Source organism: Barbus barbus (assembly GCF_936440315.1).
Source record: "Barbus barbus genome assembly, chromosome: 23".
NCBI lineage: Eukaryota > Metazoa > Chordata > Actinopteri > Cypriniformes > Cyprinidae > Barbus > Barbus barbus.
Window position 1 is genome coordinate 26,259,626 of NC_136751.1, and position 25,934 is coordinate 26,285,559.

Genomic DNA, 25,934 nt, shown 5'->3' on the forward strand with positions numbered 1-25,934 from the left:
GCGGTCAGTGTTGGGGGCAATGTAATAGATTACTTTTTTCATGTAACGAGTAATGTAACGCATTACTTCTTAATTTACAAGAAAACATCTGAGTTACTTTTTCAAATAAGTAATGCCAGTTACTTTTTCTCATTTATTGACAACTCTCCTGTCCCCATGTTAAGAGGAATCGGGAGTAAGTGCAGAGGCGTTGTTTGCGGTGTGTAAACATGATGGTTACTGTAATTCTAGAGTAAATGTGAACATGCATTTACTCATGTCACTTGCATAAAGAAAGGATTCAGTATTTCTCAAAATGAATAAAAACAGTGAAACGCAAACTCAAAAAAAAAAAGAAAATGATATACACCATATATATATATGAAAGAAAAGAAAGAAAGAAAAAAACACTGCAAGATATTAATGTTAAAAGCTAAAGTTGACAGTTTAGTTGTTAAAAGCTAAAGTTGACAACAGGGAACTTTATAACCAGGGATACAAAGTTCCCAGGCTGCAAGTTTATTCTACTGCCCTCAATTAATTTACAGTTGTGAATCTTTAATGCAACAGTATGAGGATGTGAGCTTTTAAATCATTCCTGTCCTGTGTTTTCCCCACTGTATCTGTAACAGTTTAATAATTAATACTGTTGCAAATGCATGTGCAACATGTTCGAACACATTAGCAAACTCCCATGGTGGTTGTGGCACACCTCATTGGTCAATGAGCCCTCGCTATGAGTGTTTGTGGAGACATAATACCCTCTCGACTCAACGAGCTCTCGTCCTCTCTCTTGGCTGAGTGTGTATGTGTTTGTGTGTGTAAATGATCCTCATGCCGCAAGGTCTCCATCCCGAGCATCGCTGAGTAAGACTTTTTCATACCAAAGTAGCCAATCAACATGACCCTGCACTGCAGAGAGGAGAGAGTTTGTTCGTTTGACTTTTTCAAGTCTTTCTCATTACCGGGACCCCTGGAGACCCTGCATGTGGTTTTAGAGAGCAAAGACCTAGCTTGCTCATTTCCAGCGCCTGTCAGCTCACACCGTCAGAGGACTAGAGCTGATCAGACTGTTTAGAGGGACAAAATGATAGAAGGAAGTTACTGTAAAGGTGAATGTCACAGAAACATGTCCAGGTCAAAAGGAAATAAAAGAAAATAATAAAATAATATAAAATGAATAAATAATTGTATATATGCGTGTATACACCCACACGCATATATATATATATATATATATATATATATATATATATATATATATATATATATATATATATATATATATATATGCCTGTTAAGATTGCCTAGTGCGAGTTGTCCCACATCACGCACACACAAGTCTCTACCCGCCCGCACCCGCACTCGCCCATCAAGTGTTGTCCCGCGCTGCACTCTGCTGCGTTGGGTCCCGTGATCGTGCGGGTCTCTAATCGGAAGGTGCCTTTTATAATGTTGTGATCGAGGCTCTAGACTTGTCTATAACAAACTATAAAATATTTTCTATAAAATTGTTAGTGCCCTGGCAGTGGCAAATAGCTTGTTCTATATTTAATTTGATTACATTAATGTTATAAGTTGAGATTTACAAGAAATATTTTAACTTCTACTATGCAAAAGGAATACTGTTGTAAAAGCACCTTATTTGTTTAACGTGTTTGCAAACCAAATGTTATTGCACTTTTGTTCATATAATAGTACTTTTAAGTGCACAAAACACTACTTTTGCATCCATTATTGAATTTTGTGCATAACAATGCGATTAATTGCAATTAAAAAAAAATATCGTTGCCCAGCACTATATATATATATATATATATATATATATATATATATATATATATATATATATATATATATATATATATATATATATATATATATATATATATATATATATATACATACAAAACAATTATTTGATCCCCTGCTGATTTTGTACGTTTGTCCACTGACAAAGAAATGATCAGTCTATAATTTTAATGGTAGGTTTATGGAACAGTGAGAGACAGGATAACAACTAAAAAAATCCAGAAAAACGCATTTCAAAAAAGTTATAAATTAATTTGCATTTTAATTTATTATTGAAAGTGTTTGATTATTTGACTAAATTTTCCACTTTTCAAATCAAATTTTCATTGACTTATTTAGATGCCATTTTAGTCAGCTTAAAACTCACTAATTGATGTGACAATATAAAGGATATTTGTGACAAAAGTAATAAACAATAAAAAAGATAATGATTATGGGCACTAACCAGACCATTTGTGAAAAGATCATGTGTATACTGCATTGACTACTTATTTGTATTATTTTAATAGCAATTAAGAGCATTAATGACCTGTTTTTGAAGTGTTCTTGAAAGAATTTTGGAGAGAGATAGATTTGTGGAAAGGGGCATTTTATCTGCATATGTTGTCCTCTCTCTCTCTCTCTCTCTCTCTCTCTCTCTCTCTCACTCTGCAGTAAATCGTGTTCAGTGAACTTATTCATCTGAGGCAGTGCAGTCTTCCTCCGATGATACACAGCATTGTGGATCCGCCTCACACCAGTGCATTCAATTTGCCATCAACATCCATTCACCTGTTACACAAACATACATGGCTCTCACACATAAACTGTATTTTTTCCACAGTTACCTTTTGTGGAACAAAAATATCACTTCTTGTCTTCTCTCTCACTACCCTAATGCAGTAAAAGCCATTTTTTACTGTTGAATTTGGTCATAAGTAAATTCAGCATAATAAAATGTAGCTCTTTTGATTTGAACTGGTTTACATTTTAAAAAGTATTGGATTGTTGTGCATATTTGATATTTAAACCAATGCAGTAAAAGTAACTTTGACAGAGGTCATATCTGTGCATTATCTTTGGGAGGAGTGGCCAAATAGCCATTGTATCTGAATATTTAATTATATAGGCGAGAGCAAGGTATGATGGCTTAGGGATAGATGTTGGGTTGTAGTTGTGTTTACAGCTCTTTTTAGTGTTCTTTGTGCTGTTTTGTGTTAAATAATCCTTATTTTATAGAAAATATAGAAAGCATAAGTAGAGATATTGCACTTATGTACAAGTGCTTGGAAGAAAGTTACTTGCTTTTAATTGTTGCTCTGCTATCTTGCTAAAAATATAATTAAAAAAGAACATGTCAAGTTCAAAAATAGCAGGTCAGTATCACTTCACTTCTAGCATCATATGAGAGCATTTTTCATTTAAAGAGCATTAAATACTAATATATGAAGAAACAAATTGTATGCAAGCTGATATTTGAGACTAAGAGTCTTGTAAGTGAGAATATGGTGCTTTTAATTGTTGTTTGGAGTCCATGAGCTGATCCTCTTACAGGGCTCTGGAGAGCATTAATTGCCCCCAGTTAATCACTTAAATAAATTACCACACTAAAGTGGATGTCTTAAAATACTAATAACTGTGATAATCAGATTGTGCAGTATACGGTTGAAGTGTTTACTGACAAAGATCATTATTTATGGGCAGAGACTGTGACAACACTTTATTTAAAGCCTGTATACTATATAAAAATAATATGTATAAAGATATGCACTAATACACTATGCTTAATATAGTAATCAGTATGTTCTTGTGAATAATTATATATTCATGCTTATTTCTAATTACTCCTTGAAATGGTTTAATGTATAAAAGTGCAGTGTTACGGCATTTTCAGTGCATGTGTGCATGGCATGATGTGTTTGTGTGCACCTGCATGTGTGTGTGACGGTGATGGACTGTCCCTGTCTCATTCTCCAGATGTGCTTTATATCGCTACTCCACGTTTCCCTGGAGGCCTGCTGAAAACCAGCCTGCTTACCAAAGCCCTATTGAGCAAATCCACAGCGTTTTCCAGCCAAACGGAGTCATTGTGCGCGGTTGTATGCATGCAGCTCAATCAATGCATTGTTAGGAATCTCTCTCTCCTAAACTGATGCCAATAGAGGCCTGTTATGAATTTCCTCAAGCTAACATCAGCATCAGTCCATGAATTCAGGGAATCACATTGGCAATGCTGCATTGTGGGAGAACTGCCCTCCCGATATGGGCGGGGAGTATTTGGGGACGTGTGTTCATGTTAATAATTACACATTAAAGTTCTCATTTCTGGCTAAATTATGGACAAAAATACAAATGGAAGAGGTGTTTGCTTGTTTGTAAAGTGATAGGCCTAGTTTTGTTCCAAAACCTGATGCCACCTACAAGTATATAGACAGCATTTCCTGATTCAAAGGTTGTGTAAAAAAGTTAGCAGCAAAATTAACCTCCCCTTTATGATAACATAATTGGTCTATATTCTAAATCAATCCAAAATCAAGGCAGTGTAAGGTAATTCTAAACAGGCAGTCCCAGAATGCACTGCAGTAACCTCAGTGAAACCTCAGTTCAGTCAATGGTGAAGATATTAATAAATACAGTTCTGTCTAAATTAAAAATAAACTATGACACAGTCTCAAACCCTTCACTAGTAAATATTCTGGGCTGTAATATAAAAGCAGACAAGATATAATCATTATCAATATTTATACTTACAATATTTTACTATGTATATGCCATTCAAAAGTTTGGGATCAGTAAGATTTTTAATGTGTTTTATTGTAATCTCTTATGTTCATCAAGTCTGTATTTATTTGATCAAAAATACAGAAATACAGTTCATTTTATTGCAATTTCTAATATTGGTTTACTATTTTAATATACTTTAGAATATAATTTATGAACTTTTACACCAGTCTTCAGGGTCACCTGATCTTCCAGAAATCATTCTAATAAGTGTCAATTTTTCAAAATTGAGATTTATACATGACCTGAAAGAATAAATCATCTGGATAAATAATCTTTCCATCGGTGTATGGTTTGTTAGGATAGGACAATATTTGGCCGAGATACAACTATTTGAAAATATGGAATCTGAGGGTGCAAAACAAAAAAACAATATTGAGAAAATCACCTTTAAAGTTGTCCAAATGAAGTTCTTATTACTAATGCATATTACTAATCAAAAATGAAGTTTTGATATATTTACAGTAGGAAATTTACAAAATATCTTCATGGAACATGATCTTTACTTAATATCCTAATGATTTTTGGCATAAAAGAAAAATCAATCATTTTGACCCATACAATGTATTTTTGGCTATTGCTACAAATATACCCCAGCGACCAAGACTGGTTTTGTGCTCCAGGGTCATATATGCTGATTTATTATCAGTTTTGAAACTGTTGTGCTGCTTAATATTTTTTTGGAACCTGTGATACTTTTTTGCTTTGATTCGTCGATGAATAAAAAGTTTAAAAGAACAGCATTTATTCAGAATAGAAATATTTTCAAAAAATGTAAGTCTATTACTATTACGATACTATTGAATATTGTAACACAAAATTTCTATTTTGAATAACACTGTTCTTTTTAACTTTTTATTTATCAGAGAATCCTGAAATAAGTATCACAAGTCCAAAACAATATTAAGCATTACAGGAATAAATTATATTTTAAACTATATTAAAATAGGAAAGTAATATAAGAAATTGTAATAATATTTAATGTATTTCTGTATTTTTGATCAAATGAATACAGCTTTGATGAACATAAGAGACTACAATAAAAAAACATTAAACATATATTCAGTATATATATATTTGTGAGTATACTGTATGTATGTATGCATACAGCTTGCAAAAGTTTATGAAAATGCATATGTAATTTTAAATGCCATTCACTTGGCCGGCCTAAAAATTGAACTTCGGCTGCTTTGATTGCAAATTTTTATCATTTAATTTGTAATGTCCATATGTTCTTGTCAGAAAAAAGAATGTAAGTGTGACGTGAGATGATTGTATTATTGTATTGAAGCGTCAGTTCCATTTGTATGTTGAATAGAGGTTTGTGGTTTGTCTGGTTTTCCACTGGTTCTGAGTTTAAATAGAGCTGAATGCGCCCCAGTCGCCTGTCATCGTGAGCGAAGATAAACACAGAAAAGAGTGATGAAATTTAAGATTGAAAATCAAGAGGAACGACCGCGGTGGAGGCTGTTGTTATCCCCGGGAAAACAGAATGAATCGCAGGCTTAACTTCAGGGGAATTCTGAACACAATTACAAATTTCTGAGACACTTTTCTTTTTATGTTTGTGTGTGTGTGTGTGTGTGTGTGTGCTTCAGACTGATGTCCTCTCTCCTCCCCATCTTTGTCTCCTTAATGCTGGGCTCTCTGGTAAAATAAATGCAGTAGACAAGAGTTCAAAGCTGCATTTGATGTCGTATTTGCTGAGAGGAGAAGCGAACAAAAGTGCTGAAAGCCTCTCTCACTCCTGCCTTCTCTCTCTGTCCCGGTGGTCTGCTGGTTCTCTGCCTCTAGTAATCACGGTGCTGTGGAAAGGGCAGGGGTTGTGTGTTATTAGTAATGGTATAGAGGACAAAGACACGGTTGAGAGGCTTTTATTGATACACTGCTTGATTGGGCATTCGGTTCACTCTCAAATCTTCAGTGCTGATTTTGGGGCAAAAGCTCCACAAAGTCACAACACAGAGTAAACTCTGAAAGACCATGAGAGGAAGAAATAATAAGAAACAAGAAATATTTCTGGGGAGACGTTGAGGGCATCACGAACAAAAGAACCTCGAAGGAAATGTATATCATCAGTAAATTTGTATTATTAGAACAAAAAACTTCATATTATAATCATTTTTGACAAATATTTTTGAAGGTGCCAAAAATATTCCATGATAAATTTAGTTTCCACCAAAATAAAAGTTACTTTAAAGATCTTTAAAGTACTTTAATAGTACTTTAGTACTTTAATACTATAAATGAATAAACATTATGTCAGGAGAAGACGTGGTGCATTGACTGATTTTACCATAGTTAAAAATAGACTGTAAAGATATTTATAATTATGTAAAAATTATCTATTATAATAATTAATCTATTATAGCTGTATTAATCTCACTACTATCACTTTACCTCTCTCTCTCTCTCTCTCTCTCGCTCTCTCTCTCTCTCTATATATATATATATATATATATATATAAATATATACACTAAGAAGAGGAAAAATCAATAATGCTTTTTAGCAGCAAATCAACATATTAGAATGATTTCTGAAAGATCATGTGGCAATGAAGTAATGATACTGAAAATTCAGCTTTGCATCACAGGAATTGCATTTTAAAATATATTCATATAGAAAATGGTTATTTTAAATTGTAATAATATTTCACAGTATGTTTCTATAAATAAAATAAATGCATCCTTTGTAAGTATAAAAGACTTCTTTGAAAATCATTAAAAAATGTTATCGACCCAACTTTTGAATGGCGTATTTATTAGGGAATCATCAGGTTTGCTGTTACATATGACTTATCATGTCTCTCCTTTTGTTTCTTCTGCAGAAATGCATGAAGTTTAATGTGGAGTCGCCCATCTGGTTGTCTAAACAACGAATCCTCTGCACACTCAACCAGAGCCTGAAGGACGTGCTAAACTACGGCCTCTTCCAGCCTGCGTACAACGGCAAAGCTGGGAAGTTCCTGGATGAGCAGCGAACACTGAAAGAATACCCATTTCCTGCCGTCTCTCCTGTCCCATACCTAGAGGTGAGGGTCTTCTCTGACTCATGGAGCAGATTCAAGTCTATTGTGGCCATGCTATAAATTTCCCATAATGCTCTTCCACTGCCCACCCATTTTCTGCTCAATACCTTTATAGATCTTTTTTTTTTTTTTTTAATTAATCCATTTTTTTTTACTAGTTTTGCCTGCTCTCTCCATATAATCATCTGATTAGTTGTGTCCTGTGATTTCCTAAAGGAATGTTACCCCTGTGTATTTAATGCAGTGTTAACTAATGAGACACTGCAAAGTTACCTAAAAATGTATGTGGTTACATGGAAATATATACACTTGTAAGGATACAGCAGGTAAAATAAGCATTGAACATTTTCAGCATTTTTTCCAATAAATATGTTTCTAAAAGTGCTGTTGACATGACATTTTCGCCAGATGTCAGTAACAACCTAAGTAATCCAAATAAAACAAAACAAATAAGTTAAATTAAGTTATGTGTAATAAAATGGAATGACACATGGAAAAAGTATTGAACTACTGAAATGTATTTAATACTTTGTACAAAAGCCTTTGTTGTAATGACAGCTTCAAGACGCCTCCTGTGCTCATGTGTGATTTCGGCCCAGTCTTCAAATCATGAAGGTTCTGTGGGCCTCTTCTATGAACTCTGATCTTTAGTTCTTATTTTCTATTGGATCCAAGTCAGGTGATTGGCTGGCCATTCTATCAGCTTTATTTAATTTTTCTGAAACCACTCAAGATTTGCCTCGGCTGTGCTTGGGATCATTGTCTTGCTTTTTCAGCTGGTGGCTTGGCTTTCCATGCTTTTTTCGCACCTAACTTTCTTCATGTGTTCAATACTTTTTCCCTGTGTCATTGCATTCTATTACACATAACTTAATTTCTGAACTTATTTGTTTAGTATTCTTTGTATGGGTTGTTACCAACATCTGGTGAAAATTTCAAGTCAACAGCACCATTAGATATATATTTACTGAGAAAAATGGTGACGTGTTCAATACTTAGTATTCTCAAATATATACAGCAGGTAAAATAAGTAGTTGAATCCCTACTTAGAGGGTCACACCCCCAAATCCCACCATAATTCACACCCAGGTTTTGACACTCAATATGCGTGCCAATAAAATAAAAGCTTGGCTTGCTTACAGTGTGTTCAGCAGATCTCATTTTGGCACACTGCCTTCCTGAGTATATCTCCATTGTTCTATCCTCTTCTGTCAGCCTGTGTGTTCAGGAATACTCTGATTGTCATTTCACCTGATTTATCATTCCAATTTTGACTTTTGGGGTCTGTGGAAAAAAGCGCATTTGAAAGAGAGAGCAAACAAGAGTCTGCTTCTGAAAAATGGCCTCTCCATATTTCTGCAGTGAGCAGATAAATGACAGAGAGAAATCATTGCCTTTATGCAGTTAGGCTCTTTCTGAATGTGTTGTTGAATTTGAAGCTGTACTAAATTTATTATGAATGTCTCCTAGGTGCCATAAACCATGACAAGCATGAATTAATGTCTCAAAACGTTTGCCATCAGTTAAAGACACACACCTATATTAGCCTCTAAATATTTTTTACTCTGTTATATATCTATCTATCTATCTATCTATCTATCTGTCTATCTGTCTATCTGTCTATCTGTCTATCTGTCTGTCTGTCTGTCTGTCTGTCTGTCTGTCTGTCTGTCTGTCTGTCTGTCTGTCTGTCTGTCTGTCTGTCTACCTGTCTGTCTGTCTGTCTGTCTACCTGTCTACCTGATTGAATCAAAAGAATCCAAAACAGTGAATCTAATCATCATTCATCATTTCAAAACTTTACTACAAGAATGAGTAATCATTCTAATCACTAGTACACCCTGAGCACATGTGAGTTAACTCTTATCGGCAAGACATATCGGCATAATGTTTCATATCGGGCCGATGCCAATAGTTACATTTAAAGCCATTATCAGCCGATTCCGATATCAGTCCAATAATATCGTGCATCCCTAATTGTGATCCAATCCAATTTTGCTTTGAAAAACCAGTAGAAAAGTAAAGATGGATTACCTGACCCTGGACAGCGAATTTCTAAATCCAGATTAAGCTTTCTGAACAAATGGCCCCAAGAGACCAACACAACTTGCTTCATGTTGCTTAATATTACTAATTAGAACATGAGGCTAACAAAGACCCTGTATAAATGAAGATTGCTATGCGATAAATATTTAAATTGTTAAATTGTAACATTATACGCAGTATCTAGATCCAGTCTCTGATAAATAGCGAAACTGTCAAACGTGAGCGATATACCATGTGTGTGTGAACAGAAGGAGGAGCGTTGTGTTTGTGTTTCATCATTCCCCAAAGCAACCCACTGCACGTGAACAGTCCACAGTCGTTTATTGTGCTCACATTGCTCCTGGCAAAGCATTGGCACGCTTCATACAGCTCAGAATCAGACCCGTCCCGGTAGTTCAGGCACCATCACTGCACAGCAGACGCTCCATCGACACACTAGCAGGTCTATAGATCCACCACACGCTGACCTGACAAACACAACTCCCATAGTGAACAGAGCCCCCCTGGGTTTGCTTGATAGACATGTAGATGGACAGATAGAGCACACAGTAACGAAGAGATGTGAATGGTCAGATCCCAGTGGAGGAGAGGGATGGAGCTGTGGGTGTATGCAAGGCCCTGCCCTCTTCACGGGCACATGGTTTTGTGTATAGCGCTCGCTTCTGCCGTTCCAAGTCATGGCTGTTTCGCAGTAATGTTTTGCAGTATGGTGTTATAGTTGGTGTCATGTTTTGGGATTGATGGCGCTGAGGTGCAGGACAGAGGAATTCTGGATAGTGCTGAGAATTATAGTGTCGGCTCGCTTGCACTGCTACTGCCCATAGCCAGAGAGATGCGTAGCGCAGCAGCGGGATCCTGTGGTGAGTTTTGAGCGTGTAAGATCTATTCACTCTTGTTGTTTGTGAGTTTTTGACTTTTGAACGTTGACATTTTGACTCAGTTGTTCCTGAGGCGTTTGTTATTGGCCTAGAGTTTGACAGCAATACATTACTTTGAGTCTGCCTCTGAGTTTCTTCAACTTTGCTGTTGTTGTCATGGTTTTTAGTTTTTTTTCCTTCAACTCATAACTCAAGAAGAGTTTTTGTCTCATTGGTTTTCTTGGTATTTAAAGCGATAGTCACATAAAAAAGAAAATTCTGTCATTATTTACTCACCCTCAAACCAAAAAAAGTTTATGACATAGACTGAAATTTAAGTCATCATTCAGTGAAATACAGACAACCGTCCCAGTTCTTCTCAACACATTAATGAGAGACTGTGTGATCCTGAGCGCAGCTGTAATGTAGTTGTGCAGATGTTTTAGCAGCTCACAGTTATGATTACAGCAGTTCACACTCAAACAGTGTCTATCTCCCTCCACTTCACAGATTCAGCAAACATGACAATCACTGAAGAATGTTAGCGTGTGCACTTTAATGAAGACTAAAATTGTGATATCCATAATCATAAAACCTAATCAATGCTGTGTTTTGGTTTTGGCAGTTTCGCTACAAGAGGCGAGTGTATACACAGACACACCTGGATGAAAAACAGCTGTCGAAGCTTCACACTAAGGTAAGACAGGAATTTTAGCCTTGTCCTGTACCCACAATGCATCTGGGTGATCTGCTGTCACTACAGACACACATTTTTTACAAGTTCAGTGGCTACTAAAGTTCCTTGATGTCATGATTCAGGTATGCATTAAGGTGGTGAAACATGGCACCTGTTACTTTTCTCAGTGATTACATGATGGGGATATTTTATAGAGAATTTTAATTTATGCTTCAGGGAGAAATCATTGTAATTAATAGATTTAAAATGTCTCAAATTAGACTTCATCAATGTCATTATTCAGGTGATGTCACATGGTATCTGTTACTTTTCTCAACGATGGACCAATCAGGTATTACATGATGGGGATTTTTTATATAACTTCATAGTGATTTCTGTGGCAAATTTCTTCAGGAAGAAATCGTTCTAGTTAATGCGTTTTAAATAAAAAATAAAAAGAGCTTTTTAGTTGTCCCAGTATCTGAAGTTAGACATCCTCGTGTCATTATTTAAATTTCATTTAAGGTGATGTCACATGGTACCTGTTACTTTTCTCAGAGCTGGACCAATCAGTGATTACATGATGATGCATGATTTTTATATAATTTTTGGAGATTGCGTGACAATTTTTTTTTTTTTTACTATTTAATTAAAAATATGCTTTTTAGTTGTACCAGTGTCTCAAATCAACAACACTTCTCATAAACACACACCGTGATGCACCGCAATTACCAATCAACTCCCCTCTCATCATGTTAATGCTGCTGTTTTTGGCCTGTCTGGCCTCCGCGGACAAGATCTCCTCTCATCTCACCTGGAGAGCCAGAGTTATGGCCTAAATTAAAATGAGCCATTAGCGCAATAAATGGAAATCAATGTTGGCTTCGTACCAATTTTGGTATCATCATGTCAGTTTGAATCCTCTATTCCATTCAATTAAACTAGAGCCTTTCTTTAGATGACGGCGATAATACCACATTTCTGACAGAGTCACCCTGTGTGACCGTATTACTGCGGTGAATGAAATGAAAAAAGTCATAATCAATGAATAATCCACTAGTGCTTATTAAAGGGTTAGTTCCCCCTAAAATTTCCATTCTGTCAGCATTCGTTCACAGTTATGTCATTTCTAATGATTATTTTTTTTTTATTCACTGAAATACAAGTGGACATCTTTAGCAGAATATTCACGGTGCTCTTTTGTATATAATGAAAGTAGATCTTGATATACTGTAAGCACTATAGACACTGAGGGCACAAATGTTCAGATTAGAGCTTGAACAATATGGGTTTTCCAATTATTTTAGAATTTTGTCTTGAATATGAGTTTGCATTTTTTGTTCTCAAGCTCCAAAATTTACAAATAACCATCATGAAAGTACCATTAAAATGTTCTGTAATCTTCTGAAGCCGTATGAAAGCTTTGTATGAGGAACAGACCAGAATTTAAGTTATTTACTGATAATGCTTGAAACTTTTCTTTAAAGCTTGGTTTGGATACAGTTTTAGCAAATTAATTCCTTTGGATGGTGCATTTTAAGGAACCTGTTCAAATTCTTCTGTCATGTAAACAAAATAATTATTCAGTTGTCCTGAGGTGTGTGTGTGTGTGTATGTATGTATGTATGTGTATATATATATATATATATATATATATATATATATATATATATATATATATATATATATATATATATATATATATGTATATGTGTGTGTGTGTGTGTGTGTGTATATATATATATATAGCTATATGTGTATGTATATATATATATATATATATAGCTATATGTGTATGTATATACAACCCCATTCCCCAAATGTTGGGACGTTTTTTAAATTTGAATAAAATGAAAACTAAAAGACTTTCAAATCACATGAGCCAATATTTTATTCACAATAGAACATAGATAACATCATAAATGTTTAAACGGATAAATTTTACACTTTCATCCACTAAATGAGCTCCTTTCAAATTTGATGCCTGGCTGAAAAAGCAATAAATTTTTGAAAAGATTCAGCTGGGAGAACATCTAGCAACTAATTAAGTTAATTGACATCAGGTCTGTAACATAAAAGGGATGTCTTAGAGAGGCAGAGTCTCAGAAATAAAGATGGGCAGAGGCTCTCCAATCTGTGAAAGAGTGCGTAAAAAGATTGTGGAATACTTTAAAAGCAACGTTCCTCAACGTCAAATTGCAAAGGCTTTGCAAATCTCATCATCTACCGTGCATAACATCATCAAAAGATTCAGAGAAACTGGAGAAATCTCTGTGCGTAAGGGACAAGGCCGAAAGAGGAGGGAGACCTTCCAGCGTGTTATCAGCATTCAGTTCAAAAGCCAGCATCTCTGCTGGTATGGGGGTGCATAAGTGCATATGGTATGTGCAGCTTGCATGTTTTGGAAGGCACTATGAATGCTGAAAGGTATTATAAAGGTTTTAGAGCAACATATGTACCCCTCCAGATGACGTGTATTTCAGCAGGACAATCCAAAACCACATACTGCAGCTATTACAACAGCGTGGCTTCGTAGTAGAAGAGTCCGGGTGCTGAATTAGCCTGCCTGCAGTCCAGATCTTTCACCTAAAGAGAACATTTGGCGCATCATTAAACGAAAAATACGTCAAAGACCATGAACTCATCAGCAGCTGGAAACCTATATCAGACAAGAATGGGACCAAATTCCAACACCAAAACTCCAGAAACTCATAACCTCGATGCCCAGACCTCTTTAAACTGTTTTGAAAAGAAGAGGAGATGCTACACCACGGTAAACATGCCCCCGTCCCAAGTTTTTTGAGACCTGTAGCAGGCATCAAATTTGAAATGAGCTCATTTTGTGCATAAAATTGTAAAATTTCTCAGTTTAAACTTTTATGTTATGTTATCTATGTTCTATTATGAATAAAATTTTGGCTCATGCGATTTGAAAGTCTTTTAGTTTCCATTTTATTCCAATTTTAAAAATGTCCCAACATTTCCGGAATTCGGGATGTATGTATGAGTGCATATATATATGTATATGTATATATATATATGTATATATATATATATTAGTGCTGTCAATCGATTAAAAAATTTCATAGCGTTAATCACAGTCCTGGACTGTAATTAATCATGATTAATCGCAAATATAAAATACTAGGATTTACCTGTAAATGTGTTGAAATAAAGGAATGCATGACAAACTAGTTTAAGGAAAGAGAGCCTTTCACATCTCCGCCAGGTATGAGAGATTATCCATAATATTCTTTTGTTTTAATTCAGCCATTATCAGCCTTTATACTGACAATAAAACATTTACCAAGCCACATCGCTTCAATCCCAGTACACATTTACCCAACTATTATCGAAAGTATTTCTAGATAAATACAACAAAACATTTTCTTGAGACCTTATGAAGTATTATGATAAAATGCATTATGAAGAAGAATTGGACATGTTCTACAGGTGCATTAGAGCTAACATTAGCATCATGCTACATAAGACAATTTATGAGATTAATAGTACACTTTTACTCAGAACTCACTTTAAACCACCATCGAGTGTTTGTAATAACTTCCTTTTGCGATCACATGTGGATTTTGGTGGTTTACTGTTGTTAAAATCTGCTATTTATAGCCTTTTTTATCACTGTACTAATTAGCATTTCAGATGTAGGCTACACATTCATTATTGTTATGAAAATATCCAAATCTCAAGAAAATCACATACAAACCATATCCTATCGTAATCGTGTGTTTATTATCTTATATAATCTATAGTGGCTGTTGTCATGTTTATTTCTGCTGTGTAAAAGCCTTAACATGTATGCACTGGTTGAAACTCACATTGTTTGTGATGTTACAACCGCCTCTCCGTTCTTAAGTTGCCAGGTAAACGTTACTTTCCAAGTATAATACACATTAGTAAAAGGATCTATTTTCAATTTTATTTGTCTATATACACTTTGGGCGGCCACAGTACATTATAAAAGTAGCACAAAAAACGCAACCCACAGCTCTGTAATTTTTCCCGCGACTGCATTTTCAAAATAGTCCAAAACTGCGACCCTGGGCAACATTGCTGTACCCTTATCACACAATGATAGATAACCTTCCGCACTGCGATGACGGCAGGAAGTTATCAAACTTATCGATTAATTTGAATTAAAAACTATTAAAGCTTGGTTTGAGATCAAGTTTGACTGAATCACTAAAAATAGTCTTTTTGAAAGAGTGTGAATCAGACATCACTATTTGTTTTTGGTTTGTAATTGTTCAGTGTGGCACACTGATATCTGAGGATTTAAGGATTGTGTGTGAGAATTTGGAGCAAGCATATTCCTTGGCTCTCTTTAAGTGGTGCCTACACTGATTTCTCTTCCAATTTGTCCAGGCCATCATGGTTCACTGTTGCATTTCTGTCATTATGGTTTTGTTGTTGTGAACTTATGGTTTTTTTTTGACGGCCCATGCCATTTAGCTGCTGGACTGCGCCATCTCCTGCTCGCGCGGGGGACCGGTGAGGGCCGTAATCCGCTTATTTACTGACATTTGTTTTATTTGATGTACTGACCTCTCCTGCTGGGTGCACACGCAGATGATCAAACATCTACAAATGCACGTGCCTGCACATGCTCACAATCCCACACATATGAACTGTCAATTTGTGGCACAGCCACATGTGTGCAGTGGTGTGTGTTCAGGTCAAGCATTAGCCTAGTTTTCAGTCATTCACTCTGTTTTGACTGAGCCAAGATGAAACCTAATGCACTGTGTGTGTGTGTGTGTGTGTGTGTGTGTGTGTGTGTGTGTGTGTGTGTGTGTGTGTGTGTTTATTGAAGCCTGGAGGTCAGAGATGGTCATATGACAGACGGTAGAAAGATGTCTTTCTTTATCAGAGACAAGATGCCCTCAGTACTGAAGCAGCTGATGTTGATATGGAAATGAGAAGTTATCATTGCATTACTGAGCTCATAAAGATGCGTACAGCTTGACCCCCGCCAACCCCATCACAGTCTCACCTGAGCTGCATTGCAGAGCTGGCAGGACACACTGAAGGCCCAGCTGTGTGTTAGCAAGTTCTGCTCTCCAGAGAACGAGACGAAGAGGAGGAGAGGAAGAGAACTAGAGCGTATAGATAACAGCCTCCTGATGCACACAAACACACTTTACACTGTATTTGCAACATGCATATTTGTATCTATCTATCTATCTATCTATCTATCTATCTATCTATCTATCTGTCTATCTGTCTGTCTGTCTGTCTGTCTGTCTGTCTGTCTGTCTGTCTGTCTGTCTGTCTGTCTGTCTGTCTGTCTGTCTGTCTGTCCGTCCGTCTGTCCGTCCATCAATCATCCATCTATCTATCTGTCTGTCTATCCATCCATCCGTCCATCTATCTATGGTATCTATCGTATCTGTCATTCTGTCTATCAATCTGTCATCTTGTCACTATATGTTTTGATTCACTGAAGAATCAGTTCATAAGAGTCATTTGTTTGTGAATCGGACACCACTGGTGATGCTATGTAGTCTGTTGTTGTGTGCAGCCTGTGAGGACAATAGAAAGATGTGTTTTTTATTTTTTATTTTATTACACACCCTTCTTATCTGTATTTCATTCTTATTTATTAAACTGATTCATACATTCCATATCTCACTCATCCACTAACTAATTTTTCACTGTCTGTATAAACTGAAGGGTGTTGTACTGGCGAGTGTGTTGAATTTTAAAATCTGATATCTGAACTGCTTCTTTTTGTCTCACTGACATTCACCCCATTCCTCTCAGACTGTGTGTGTGTGTGTGATACTGAAGTCTCCGTATTCACCCTGAGCTAGTACAGGTTTGGAGCTGCTTGTTTGGAGAAACGTGTTCTGGCTGCTAACTTGTGTCCTGCACGTACACTCTTTCCTTTCTAGTTAAAAGTAAATGTGGCATGTTTGACTTGTGCTATCTGCTTCACCTTTATCTGATTCAACCACTCGATGTCTCTCTACACATCAATCCCTCATTCCTGATCTCCAGTCATCTTCCCTTTGACTTCCACCTTACTCTTCTCCTGCCACACCTGAGGAAGCTCATTACTGACAGTCAACCTCCAGTGCAGAACACCCGTCTGACTCATCCCTCCATCAGACAGACACAGAGAGAGCGAGAGAGAGAGAGATAGTTAATGAGCTGAAAGATGCAGCGAATGAGAGAATCTCTTATATATACTGTGTTTGTCCTCTTAGCCCAAAAGAGGCCCGGTTTCATTTGATTGTGTGTGTTGTGACACATAAAGCAGCTTCGTTTTCTGAACCAGTGGTCCTCAACTGGTGGATCGTGACCCAAAATTGGGTCTGCAAACTGCACAGAAAGACAAGTGCTAAATGGAAATAATTAAGAGCTGTATTAAAGCAACCTTATCATTGTGCTTAGTTAGGGTTATAAAAATAGTCCTATATAACTTTTAAATGGGAGGTGAGAACACTTAGTGTATGTTTTGACGTTGATGTCAAAGGTTGTGCATCCAATTAAAGTCTATAGTGCATTGGTGTCTGCCCACTTTTTCAGAGTTACTGTACGAGCAATGAACCAAACCAACCAGATACAGAATCGCAACATTTCAAATTTGTATTTAAACCAAAAAAGTATTTGAAAATCGTTTAAAAATGCAACATTGTGAATTTAATGGCTTTACTAAGGGGAAGAACTGCAATGCCATGTAATGTTTCTAATAACATAATCGATTGAAAACTATACTTATGTATATAGAAAGAATATATTTTCTGTTTATTGCAGTATATAGTTTTAGTGTTGGGAGATTTATTGGTGAAGATTTCTTGACAGAATCAAGGGTGTCATGTAGTTTTTCATTAGGAGTTAATCTGTTAAAAAATATTAAAAAAATATTTTGAAATAATGAAACTGATGGGTTCCGCTAAAGCATTTATAATCAATTACCCTACTATCTTTAAAGGTTTATAAATTATTAAAAATACTCCTATTGATTTTATCATTATTTCATCTGGTAGAAGCCAGTTAAATTAGACAGATGCTAACCATGAAACAAACAAAACTGAAATGATGTTAAGAAACCAATATTGTCAAATTTCATGTTCAGTCTGTGTCGTAATACATTTAGCAAATTGTTGGACCTGTTCAGTTCATAGTAATATTATTATAATTATAATTATTTTTTTGTTTGTGCAAACCCGGTTTAGAATTACTGTGCTAAACTCTGTTGGAGTTATGATTATTATCGTTGGATGTCTGTCATTTCATATAGTGATTCAGATGGGATTAGGATCTATTTCTCATTTGTCTAATACTTAGATGCAGATATTTTTTCAGCGCTTCTTGATTGGACTTTCCATATTGATTTAATTTTCACGTCAGATGGGATTTTAGCAGTGCGTGAACCACCAACTGTTATGTTTTGTCAGTAAGGTTTAAATCCACAATGAAGGTGCAGTCAGAAGATTTGCACACAATGACAAATTTAGCCTTCATTACAGAATTCGACAGCATAGATGAGGGGAAGCGTTTTGACAACAACAGACATTTCTATCCAGACAGAATTAGATTTCTCAGAGGATGTCTGAGTTAACTGCAGAAAGTAGGTAATTTGTTATTTACACAGATGTGTTTGATTCAAACAGGATTGAAATGACAAAGTGCGTTTGAGAAACACGACTTTACCGACCTGAGGGTACTAGTCTGTTTCAATAGGGCTAAAGTTTCTTTCAGAATGAGTTTCCCCACACAGAAATATATAATATAAGACATGGAGCATATTGATACAGTGTTTGAATGATATTACAAGCCTGCTAACCGCAGCAAGAGAAGAGAGCAGCCTCATATGAGTGTGCGTTTTGGCTTTTGTGGTTTCTTCTCTGTTGTCAAGTCAGGTCAAGTCACCTTTATTTATATAGCGCTTTTAACAATGTAAATTGTGTCAAAGCAACTGCACAACACACCTTGTTGTAACACACCTTGAATGCAGTGTGTGTGAGAGAGAGAGAGAGAGAGAGAGAGAGAGTGTCTGTGTGTGTGTGTGTGTGTGTGTGTGTGTGTGTGTGTGTGTGTGTGTGTGTGTGTGTGTGTGTGAGAGAGAGAGAGAGAGAGAGAGTAAAGCAAACTGCAGCAATTGCCTGACCCTGTATGAGTTCATTATACTGGTATAAATTGTTTCACTGCAGTGGTTTAGACTAGTGTGTCTGTACATGCATGCTTATTAAATATATCATAGACAAATATCAATTAGTGAGGTTAACTAGTTTCTTATCCTTTCTTCATTGCTTCTTTACTTCCTCTCTCAGAAAAGCTGCATATTTCCTTTCTTCTGTCTTTCTTTCCTGTCTTCTTTCCTTGCTTCCTTCCTTCTTTCCTTCTGTGCTTACTTCTTTCTCAGAAAAGCTGCATCTTTCAATTCCTTCTTCCTTTTCCTTCCTTCCTTCTTAAGAAAGCTTCAAATTCCTTCCTTCCTTCTAAAGTCCTTTCTTTCTTGCTTCATATACCTTCCTTCTCGGAAAAGCTCCTTTCTTTCTTTCTTTCTTTCTTTCTTTCTTTCTTTCTTTCTTTCTTTCTTTCTTTCTTTCTTTCTCAGAAAGCTGTCTTTAAATTCCTTCTTTCTTTCCTTCTTTCTCAGAAAAAAAAGACTTTTAAATTCCTTAATTTCTTCTTTTCTGCCTTGTTTCTTTCCTTTCTTAAAGGTGTCTTTAAATTTCCTTCCTTCCTTCGTCCCATTCTAAAGCACTGCTGCTTGAGGCATACACATTAAGATGGACCTTTCAGCTCTTGCGTTGTTTCTCACACTGTATTTAGTGTCCCATTACAGCAATGGTTGTTAACTAGGGGTCCTGGACCCACTAAGGGGCCTCAGCAAACTTCCAAGAGGACTGCAGGATGGTTTAATATATTTCAAAGTTAAAATTCTGAAAAAATTAATTATTCATTGACTATGCAGTCTGTAGTTCATATCCACATCTTACAAGTTTATATCCATCAGCCACTCAGTCGATGCTTTCTCTAGTTATAGACACCCTGGCCGATATATCATTGTATCACTACTGTTTCCAAGCAGTCTGAATACACAATCATTTAATCAACCAATCACACGTCCCACCTCAAACATCAAAGAGAGAGAGAGAGAGAGAGAGAGAGAGAGAGAGAGAGAGAGAGAAAAGCATTACCACTCTGGTTTTTGGCTGGCCAATCAAGTTAAGCTAGAGGCGGAGCTCATGTAGTCGCAGTCATATCTGTTCTGGTCAATGAGCATGCTGCAGTCGACTTCATAGTGTGTGTGTGTGTGTGTGTGTGTGTGTGTGTGTGTGTGTGTGTGCGTGCGTGTTGTCAGAACGTGGATCCGTTTCATCACCTCTCTCTATGGGACACACACCATCAGTGAACGAATGAGTGTGAATGCATAAACGTGAGCTTTTTCCTTACTGGCTCAACCCCAAATGGTTTCCCCCCTCCCCTCCTCAAAACTACCGCCACATCTCCCCCTCTTCCTCTTTTTCTCCTCCCTCTCTCCCTCCCATTCCCTCCCCGTCACCGCATCCAGAAAAATCAGCCCTTCATCACACGCCAGACGCTAGTGTGTGTGAGAGAGAGAGAGAGAGAGAGAGAGTGAGCGGGCTGCACTCTGGCAAGACGTGAGTGTGTGGAGAGAGAGAGAGAGAGAGAGAGAGAGAGGGGACAAGGAGGAGAAGACAGGGCGATAGGTGAGAGGGTATGTGGTGGATGAGTGTGTGATGAGAGGAGATGGGGGGAGCGCTCGGACGGAGAGACGGCAGAGAGCGGAGGAACAGGAAGCCGGGCAAGGACGCCAAGAAGTCCAAAATCAACAGTAAGGTATCCTGTTCTCGCGCTGACACTTCTCTATGTGTCTGTCTCTCGTCGTCTGTCTTGTTTAGATTGTGTAAGAGTGTGTGTGTGTGTGTGTGTGTGTTTGTTGTATTGCATTCCATCAGTGTGTGTATGTGGATTTATAGCAGAGTAACTTCCCTTTGAATGTGTGAGACAGTTTGGTACAGAGAGACAGAACTGGCCCCAGGCACCAACAATCAGGATTTTCTTCTGCTGTCATTGTTCATTTAATGGTCAAATTTTGTTATCAAAAGCTGTGATGCAACTCTGGGACAGGTGTAAATTCATACACACAGTTTTGCTTGCATACTGTGTGTGAAATATAACTGTTTGCTAGTCATTCTTGCAATTTTGATACATCCTATTCTGTGCAATTAATTGAGATAATGTTACCAAATCCATATTTTCTCCAACATTGTTACCAATTTACCATGTGTGCATTGACCAGCGATAATCTCCACAAGAACCTTACAAATCCAAACAATTTGACCACTTAACATATAGTTGGTTCAAATTAAGGATGCACAGTATCGGTACCATTTTTGGTATATTGGATGATTAATTGTGCATGCTTATTATTTCTATTTTTATATTTGGATTTACATGATGCTTAGTTCAAATACATCTGGTTGCAAATCCAAACATTTGCATAATGTAAAAACCATGATGTATATGATCAATGTACACAGGATAGGGCAAGCTTTGTCAACAGGCCTGAAACTATCTCACACTGAGTTCAGGCCATCAGACCATCCTTAGACAGAGACAAACCTTTCACTCCCAAACACTCTTTTATCAGCATGTGTTCCGTGTAGCATAAAATGTCAAGACAGCAGTGGAGATGGAGTGTAACAGCGTGTGAGTGTTTAAGGTGTGAACAAGAACGATTTAACCGTTGAAGTTTACAGCATCAAGCATTTCCAGCGTATTCCCCCATTTTCAGCTGTTTTCGCTCTGGCTTGCTTGTCCTTTGAATGCCATGCCCAGAATTCTGATTACGTGTGGTACCTGCGCGTGGATTTGACAGCGTGCTGATCCGCGGTCTTGACGAAGATGACACAGGCTGTGATGCGTAATCTCTTGATCCTGTGAAGTGACTGATGGGAGATTTAACAAAGCCTCGGAGTGGCTGCCGCTTGTGCGATGGCACGATCAGACAGAGTGTGGAGGTGTAGTCAGTCAGAGATGACAGATTTGGGAAAACAGTACTGGAATGTTTGGGAGACTCATTCCTTTTGGGACTTGTGAGAGCGCATGAGGTGAACGGGGCTTCTTCCCACTCTTTTTATACTGATGATTCCAAACAGTACAGATCACCTTTACACCTCATATTAGCTTGGGTTTTGGGTGATTGGATCACAATCTTGACCACAAAAAGGCAGGTGTATGTGCACCTAAGATACCTATGTATATTATTCAAAAGGTTGGGGTCTGGAAGGTTTTTTTGATGTTTTTGAAAGACTCCTCTGCTCACCAAGGCTGCATTTTGTTTTATCAAAGTACAGTAAAATCAGTAATATTTTTAAATGATAATGCAATTTAAATTAACTTTTTAAATATATTTAATAGTACACACACATATATTATGAAAACCACTTTGACAGCCCTAAAAAAATCTGATAATATTAGTGTATATATATATGTGATTGTTTTTATTTTCCTGAAAATTACATGAAGTTTGTTTATAATTACCTGACCTTGCAACAAAGGCTACGATAACAGTTTATAAAGATTTAAAGAACTAAAATAATGTACATGTCATGTAACGTACAAGCAAGAATTCATCTGGCATTGTTGAGATCTCTTCTGAAACTCTAGAAAAGAGACATATGTGAGAGTTTGAGAAGCAGTTGCTTTAGGCAAATATCTCCATTTGAGCTTTTTTTAATCTCATTGTTGTCTAATATCTCAAGTTGTTTTTTTTTAATACGCCACTTTTTTTTCCATGGAAGCACTTGAAACTGCAGTGTAATGCACTGTACGTGTCTGTATATATGCATGTCTTAGTGTGTTAGCAAGCAGTATATTCATTCCACACGAGAGCGTGAATTAAATATAACGGAGCATGAGCTAGTTTGCTCCATATCTGCCAGCTGTGACCTCAGCCAGCGATGTTCTACTGTATACATTATGTACTGTATACTGTACTCTACTACTGTACTGTACTGTAGTTTGTTACATGTATGTTAGAGTTGATGGGGTTTGAAACAAACTTTTTTCAAATGGTCTTGTGGTGGTTAAACGTGAAAAGTTGCTTGTTTGATCCAGAATTGAGCCCTTGAGTGAGACACTTAACCTCAGGTTGCTCCAGGAGGATTGACCCTGTTATACGCCACTTTAATGAAATCATTTGCTAAATGACTACTTACATATTTATGAGGCTTTTGAAATGCATGTCAGGTTTTCAAGAGAGTATACATGTTAATATTATATATTAAAGGTTATAAGGTGGAAGAAATATTTGTATGGTTAATTTTGGTTTAATTGTTTTGAAGTGCTTTTGAAAAACCATGCATGTGAGTTTGGAGAGAGAGCATAGAGCTGTGAATAGCGTCTCATCTACTGAACTGTCCCGGGACTCTTTTATCAGTCCTGCCCTGAGGCTGACCATTACATGACCTAATTAAACCAGAGTGAGGTCCAGTACAGCCACAGAGTACTTACACATCAGTACTGCTGTACAGCTGCTGTTTTGACAGTCACTTAAGGTCTAATGGGACTAACGGTCATCTTACATTGACAGCTATTACTTTTAAATGATATAATATAAAAATAAAGAATCATCCATACATCTATCCATCCATCCATCCATCCATCCATCCATCCATCCATCCATCCATCATAAAAATCATCTATTGTAATCCATCTATTGTTTTAATGTTTTAGCTGTTGTTCTATCTGTAAGGGTAACGCAGTTTAAAGGGAAATAGTTTAATTTAGCTTAAAGAGAATCATTTATGATTTTATAGGGAATTTGAACAGACTCTGTTCTACGGCTGATCACTGTGGCGGCAGCGATTCATTGACCAAGCCATGTAACATCAACTCTGCACGGGATATTAAAATCAAACATATAGTGAAAACACTATTAAACAGCATAGTAATAAGATCGGCAGATTAAGACATTAACTTGTAAGCACAAAACACAAGATACTTCTCTTTTCAATATAACTAAGATTTTATATAAACCTAAGACATAAACTAATCTAACACACGAACACACGCATTCACACATTACAGAAAGAGAGTTTAAGAGAATGAAAATGTGAAATCCCAAGTTTACAGCAATATGTGCAATTGCATAGACCTGAACCACCAATCACTTATTTAACCCTCGCTTTGAGTTTCTCAATGAGGCTAACATTTATATTAATTGTACCAGCTCAGCAAAAATCTGGAGTTGTACTTGCTTGCGTTGCTTCTGTGTTAAGGGATTCCCTTGTGTCGTAGTCGTTGCAGAAAGGGGCTTTCCCGAGGTTGCTGATTGGCTGACAGTTCAGTAGTCGTTTGTAGTGAAGTCTTGGGCATTGGCTCTTAGCTGAAGTTGTGGAGTTGTGGGCTGGTTGAAGTTTTAGATGGGCACTCGAGGTCGGACTCGGAGACACGGCGTTGGCAAACTTAACTTAGCACATGAAACTCAACAGAAAGAACAGAAATGAAAGTAAAAGGATAAAAGGATGTAACGAGACTAGGTGGTTTTTCTTCTCCTCGTGGTGTTAAGTAGCTGCTGGCATGTAGGCCAGAGCACGCTCAAAGAACACTAAAAACTGCGTCAAAACGCAGTGGCAAAGAGGTAGAAGCAGAAAAGGAAAAAGTGTGAAGAAAGTGTCCTGAGTTTTAAACTCTGATTTTTGACACCTCCCAATGGTTGTCTTGACCAATTAGATACTGTCCTGGCTCGGGTGTTGCTTTGTTTCTCCACCTAATCAATAAATCAACATGTCGTGGTCAATCACATTGTCCGAATTTTAAACGCTCTTGTAGAATATAATTTCGGACATGATTTATATAACAAGACTATGATACAGTTGACAAAGAATTGATTGGAAGAAACATTTAAAGCATGATTTTTCAAACTCATACATACCAAACACGAATATGACCCTTTAAAGTCATTCAATAGTTATTAAAAAGACATACACCATATGTGATTAAAACATGATAGTTAATTGTGTGGGTTGCATACATGATATGGAGTTATGCATAGAAATGATTAGTTTCATTAAAATGAAAAGGAAAGTCTTTTAAAATGATTTTAGGTGCATATGGAAACGACAGTCTCTGTGAGGTTCTGTGTAGGACTTAGAGACATGTTCTGTGAACAAAGGAATTTCAGTTTGGTCTGTCTTCTATGTGGAGGAAAAATCAGTCTAAGGAAGCTCGTGATTTCCAGCGTGGAACACATGTGATGGCCATCTCTTTGACCATCAATCTTTATTACTTGCCCCCAAATTTGACGATCTCCTTCCTGGTTGGAATTATCAATAAGTATTCTTTTGTTTTAATGTTGCAAGCTGTTTTGTGAAAGAGTTGGTTGGTTCGCTTGCTTCAGATTAGTGGCGCCAAAATCTAATTTATGATGTTGTCCTGTTTTTTTGAGGCCTCTCTGGAATTTCGGCTCCTCAAGTTTCAATGTTCTGATGAATCTTAAATTTGTCTGATTCGGTCTCTGATATCCTACACATCTGTCTGTTCATCCATCCATCCATCCATCCATCCATTCATTCATCATTCTATCATTTCATCATCTATCCATTCATCCATTCATTCTCTGTCATTCATCCATGCACCCATCCATTGTTCCATCCATCCATGGTTCCTTAAATCCATCCATCGTTCCAACACTTTATCTGTCTTTCTGTCTGTCCTTTCATCCATCCATCATTCTATCGTTTTATCTTTCATTCCGTCCATCCATCCATTCATCCA

The 25,934-nt window shown here is 36.8% G+C and overlaps 1 protein-coding gene across 4 annotated transcripts in view; it reads left to right on the top strand.

Moving 5' to 3' along the window:
• Positions 1 to 25,934, top strand: part of LOC306842961 (SH3 and multiple ankyrin repeat domains protein 3-like) — a 258,820-nt gene that overhangs the window by 91,097 nt on the left and 141,789 nt on the right. For all 4 annotated transcript variants that reach the window (XR_013781799.1, XR_013781800.1, XM_079374195.1 and 1 more), the window contains exons 3-4: positions 7,380 to 7,583; positions 11,109 to 11,180. Coding sequence is in view for 2 of the 4 variants with exons in the window: in XM_079374195.1 (XP_079230321.1) it covers positions 7,380 to 7,583; positions 11,109 to 11,180 (276 nt within the window). In the remaining 2 variants the exon portion in view is untranslated. The remainder of the gene's footprint in view (positions 1 to 7,379; positions 7,584 to 11,108; positions 11,181 to 25,934) is intronic.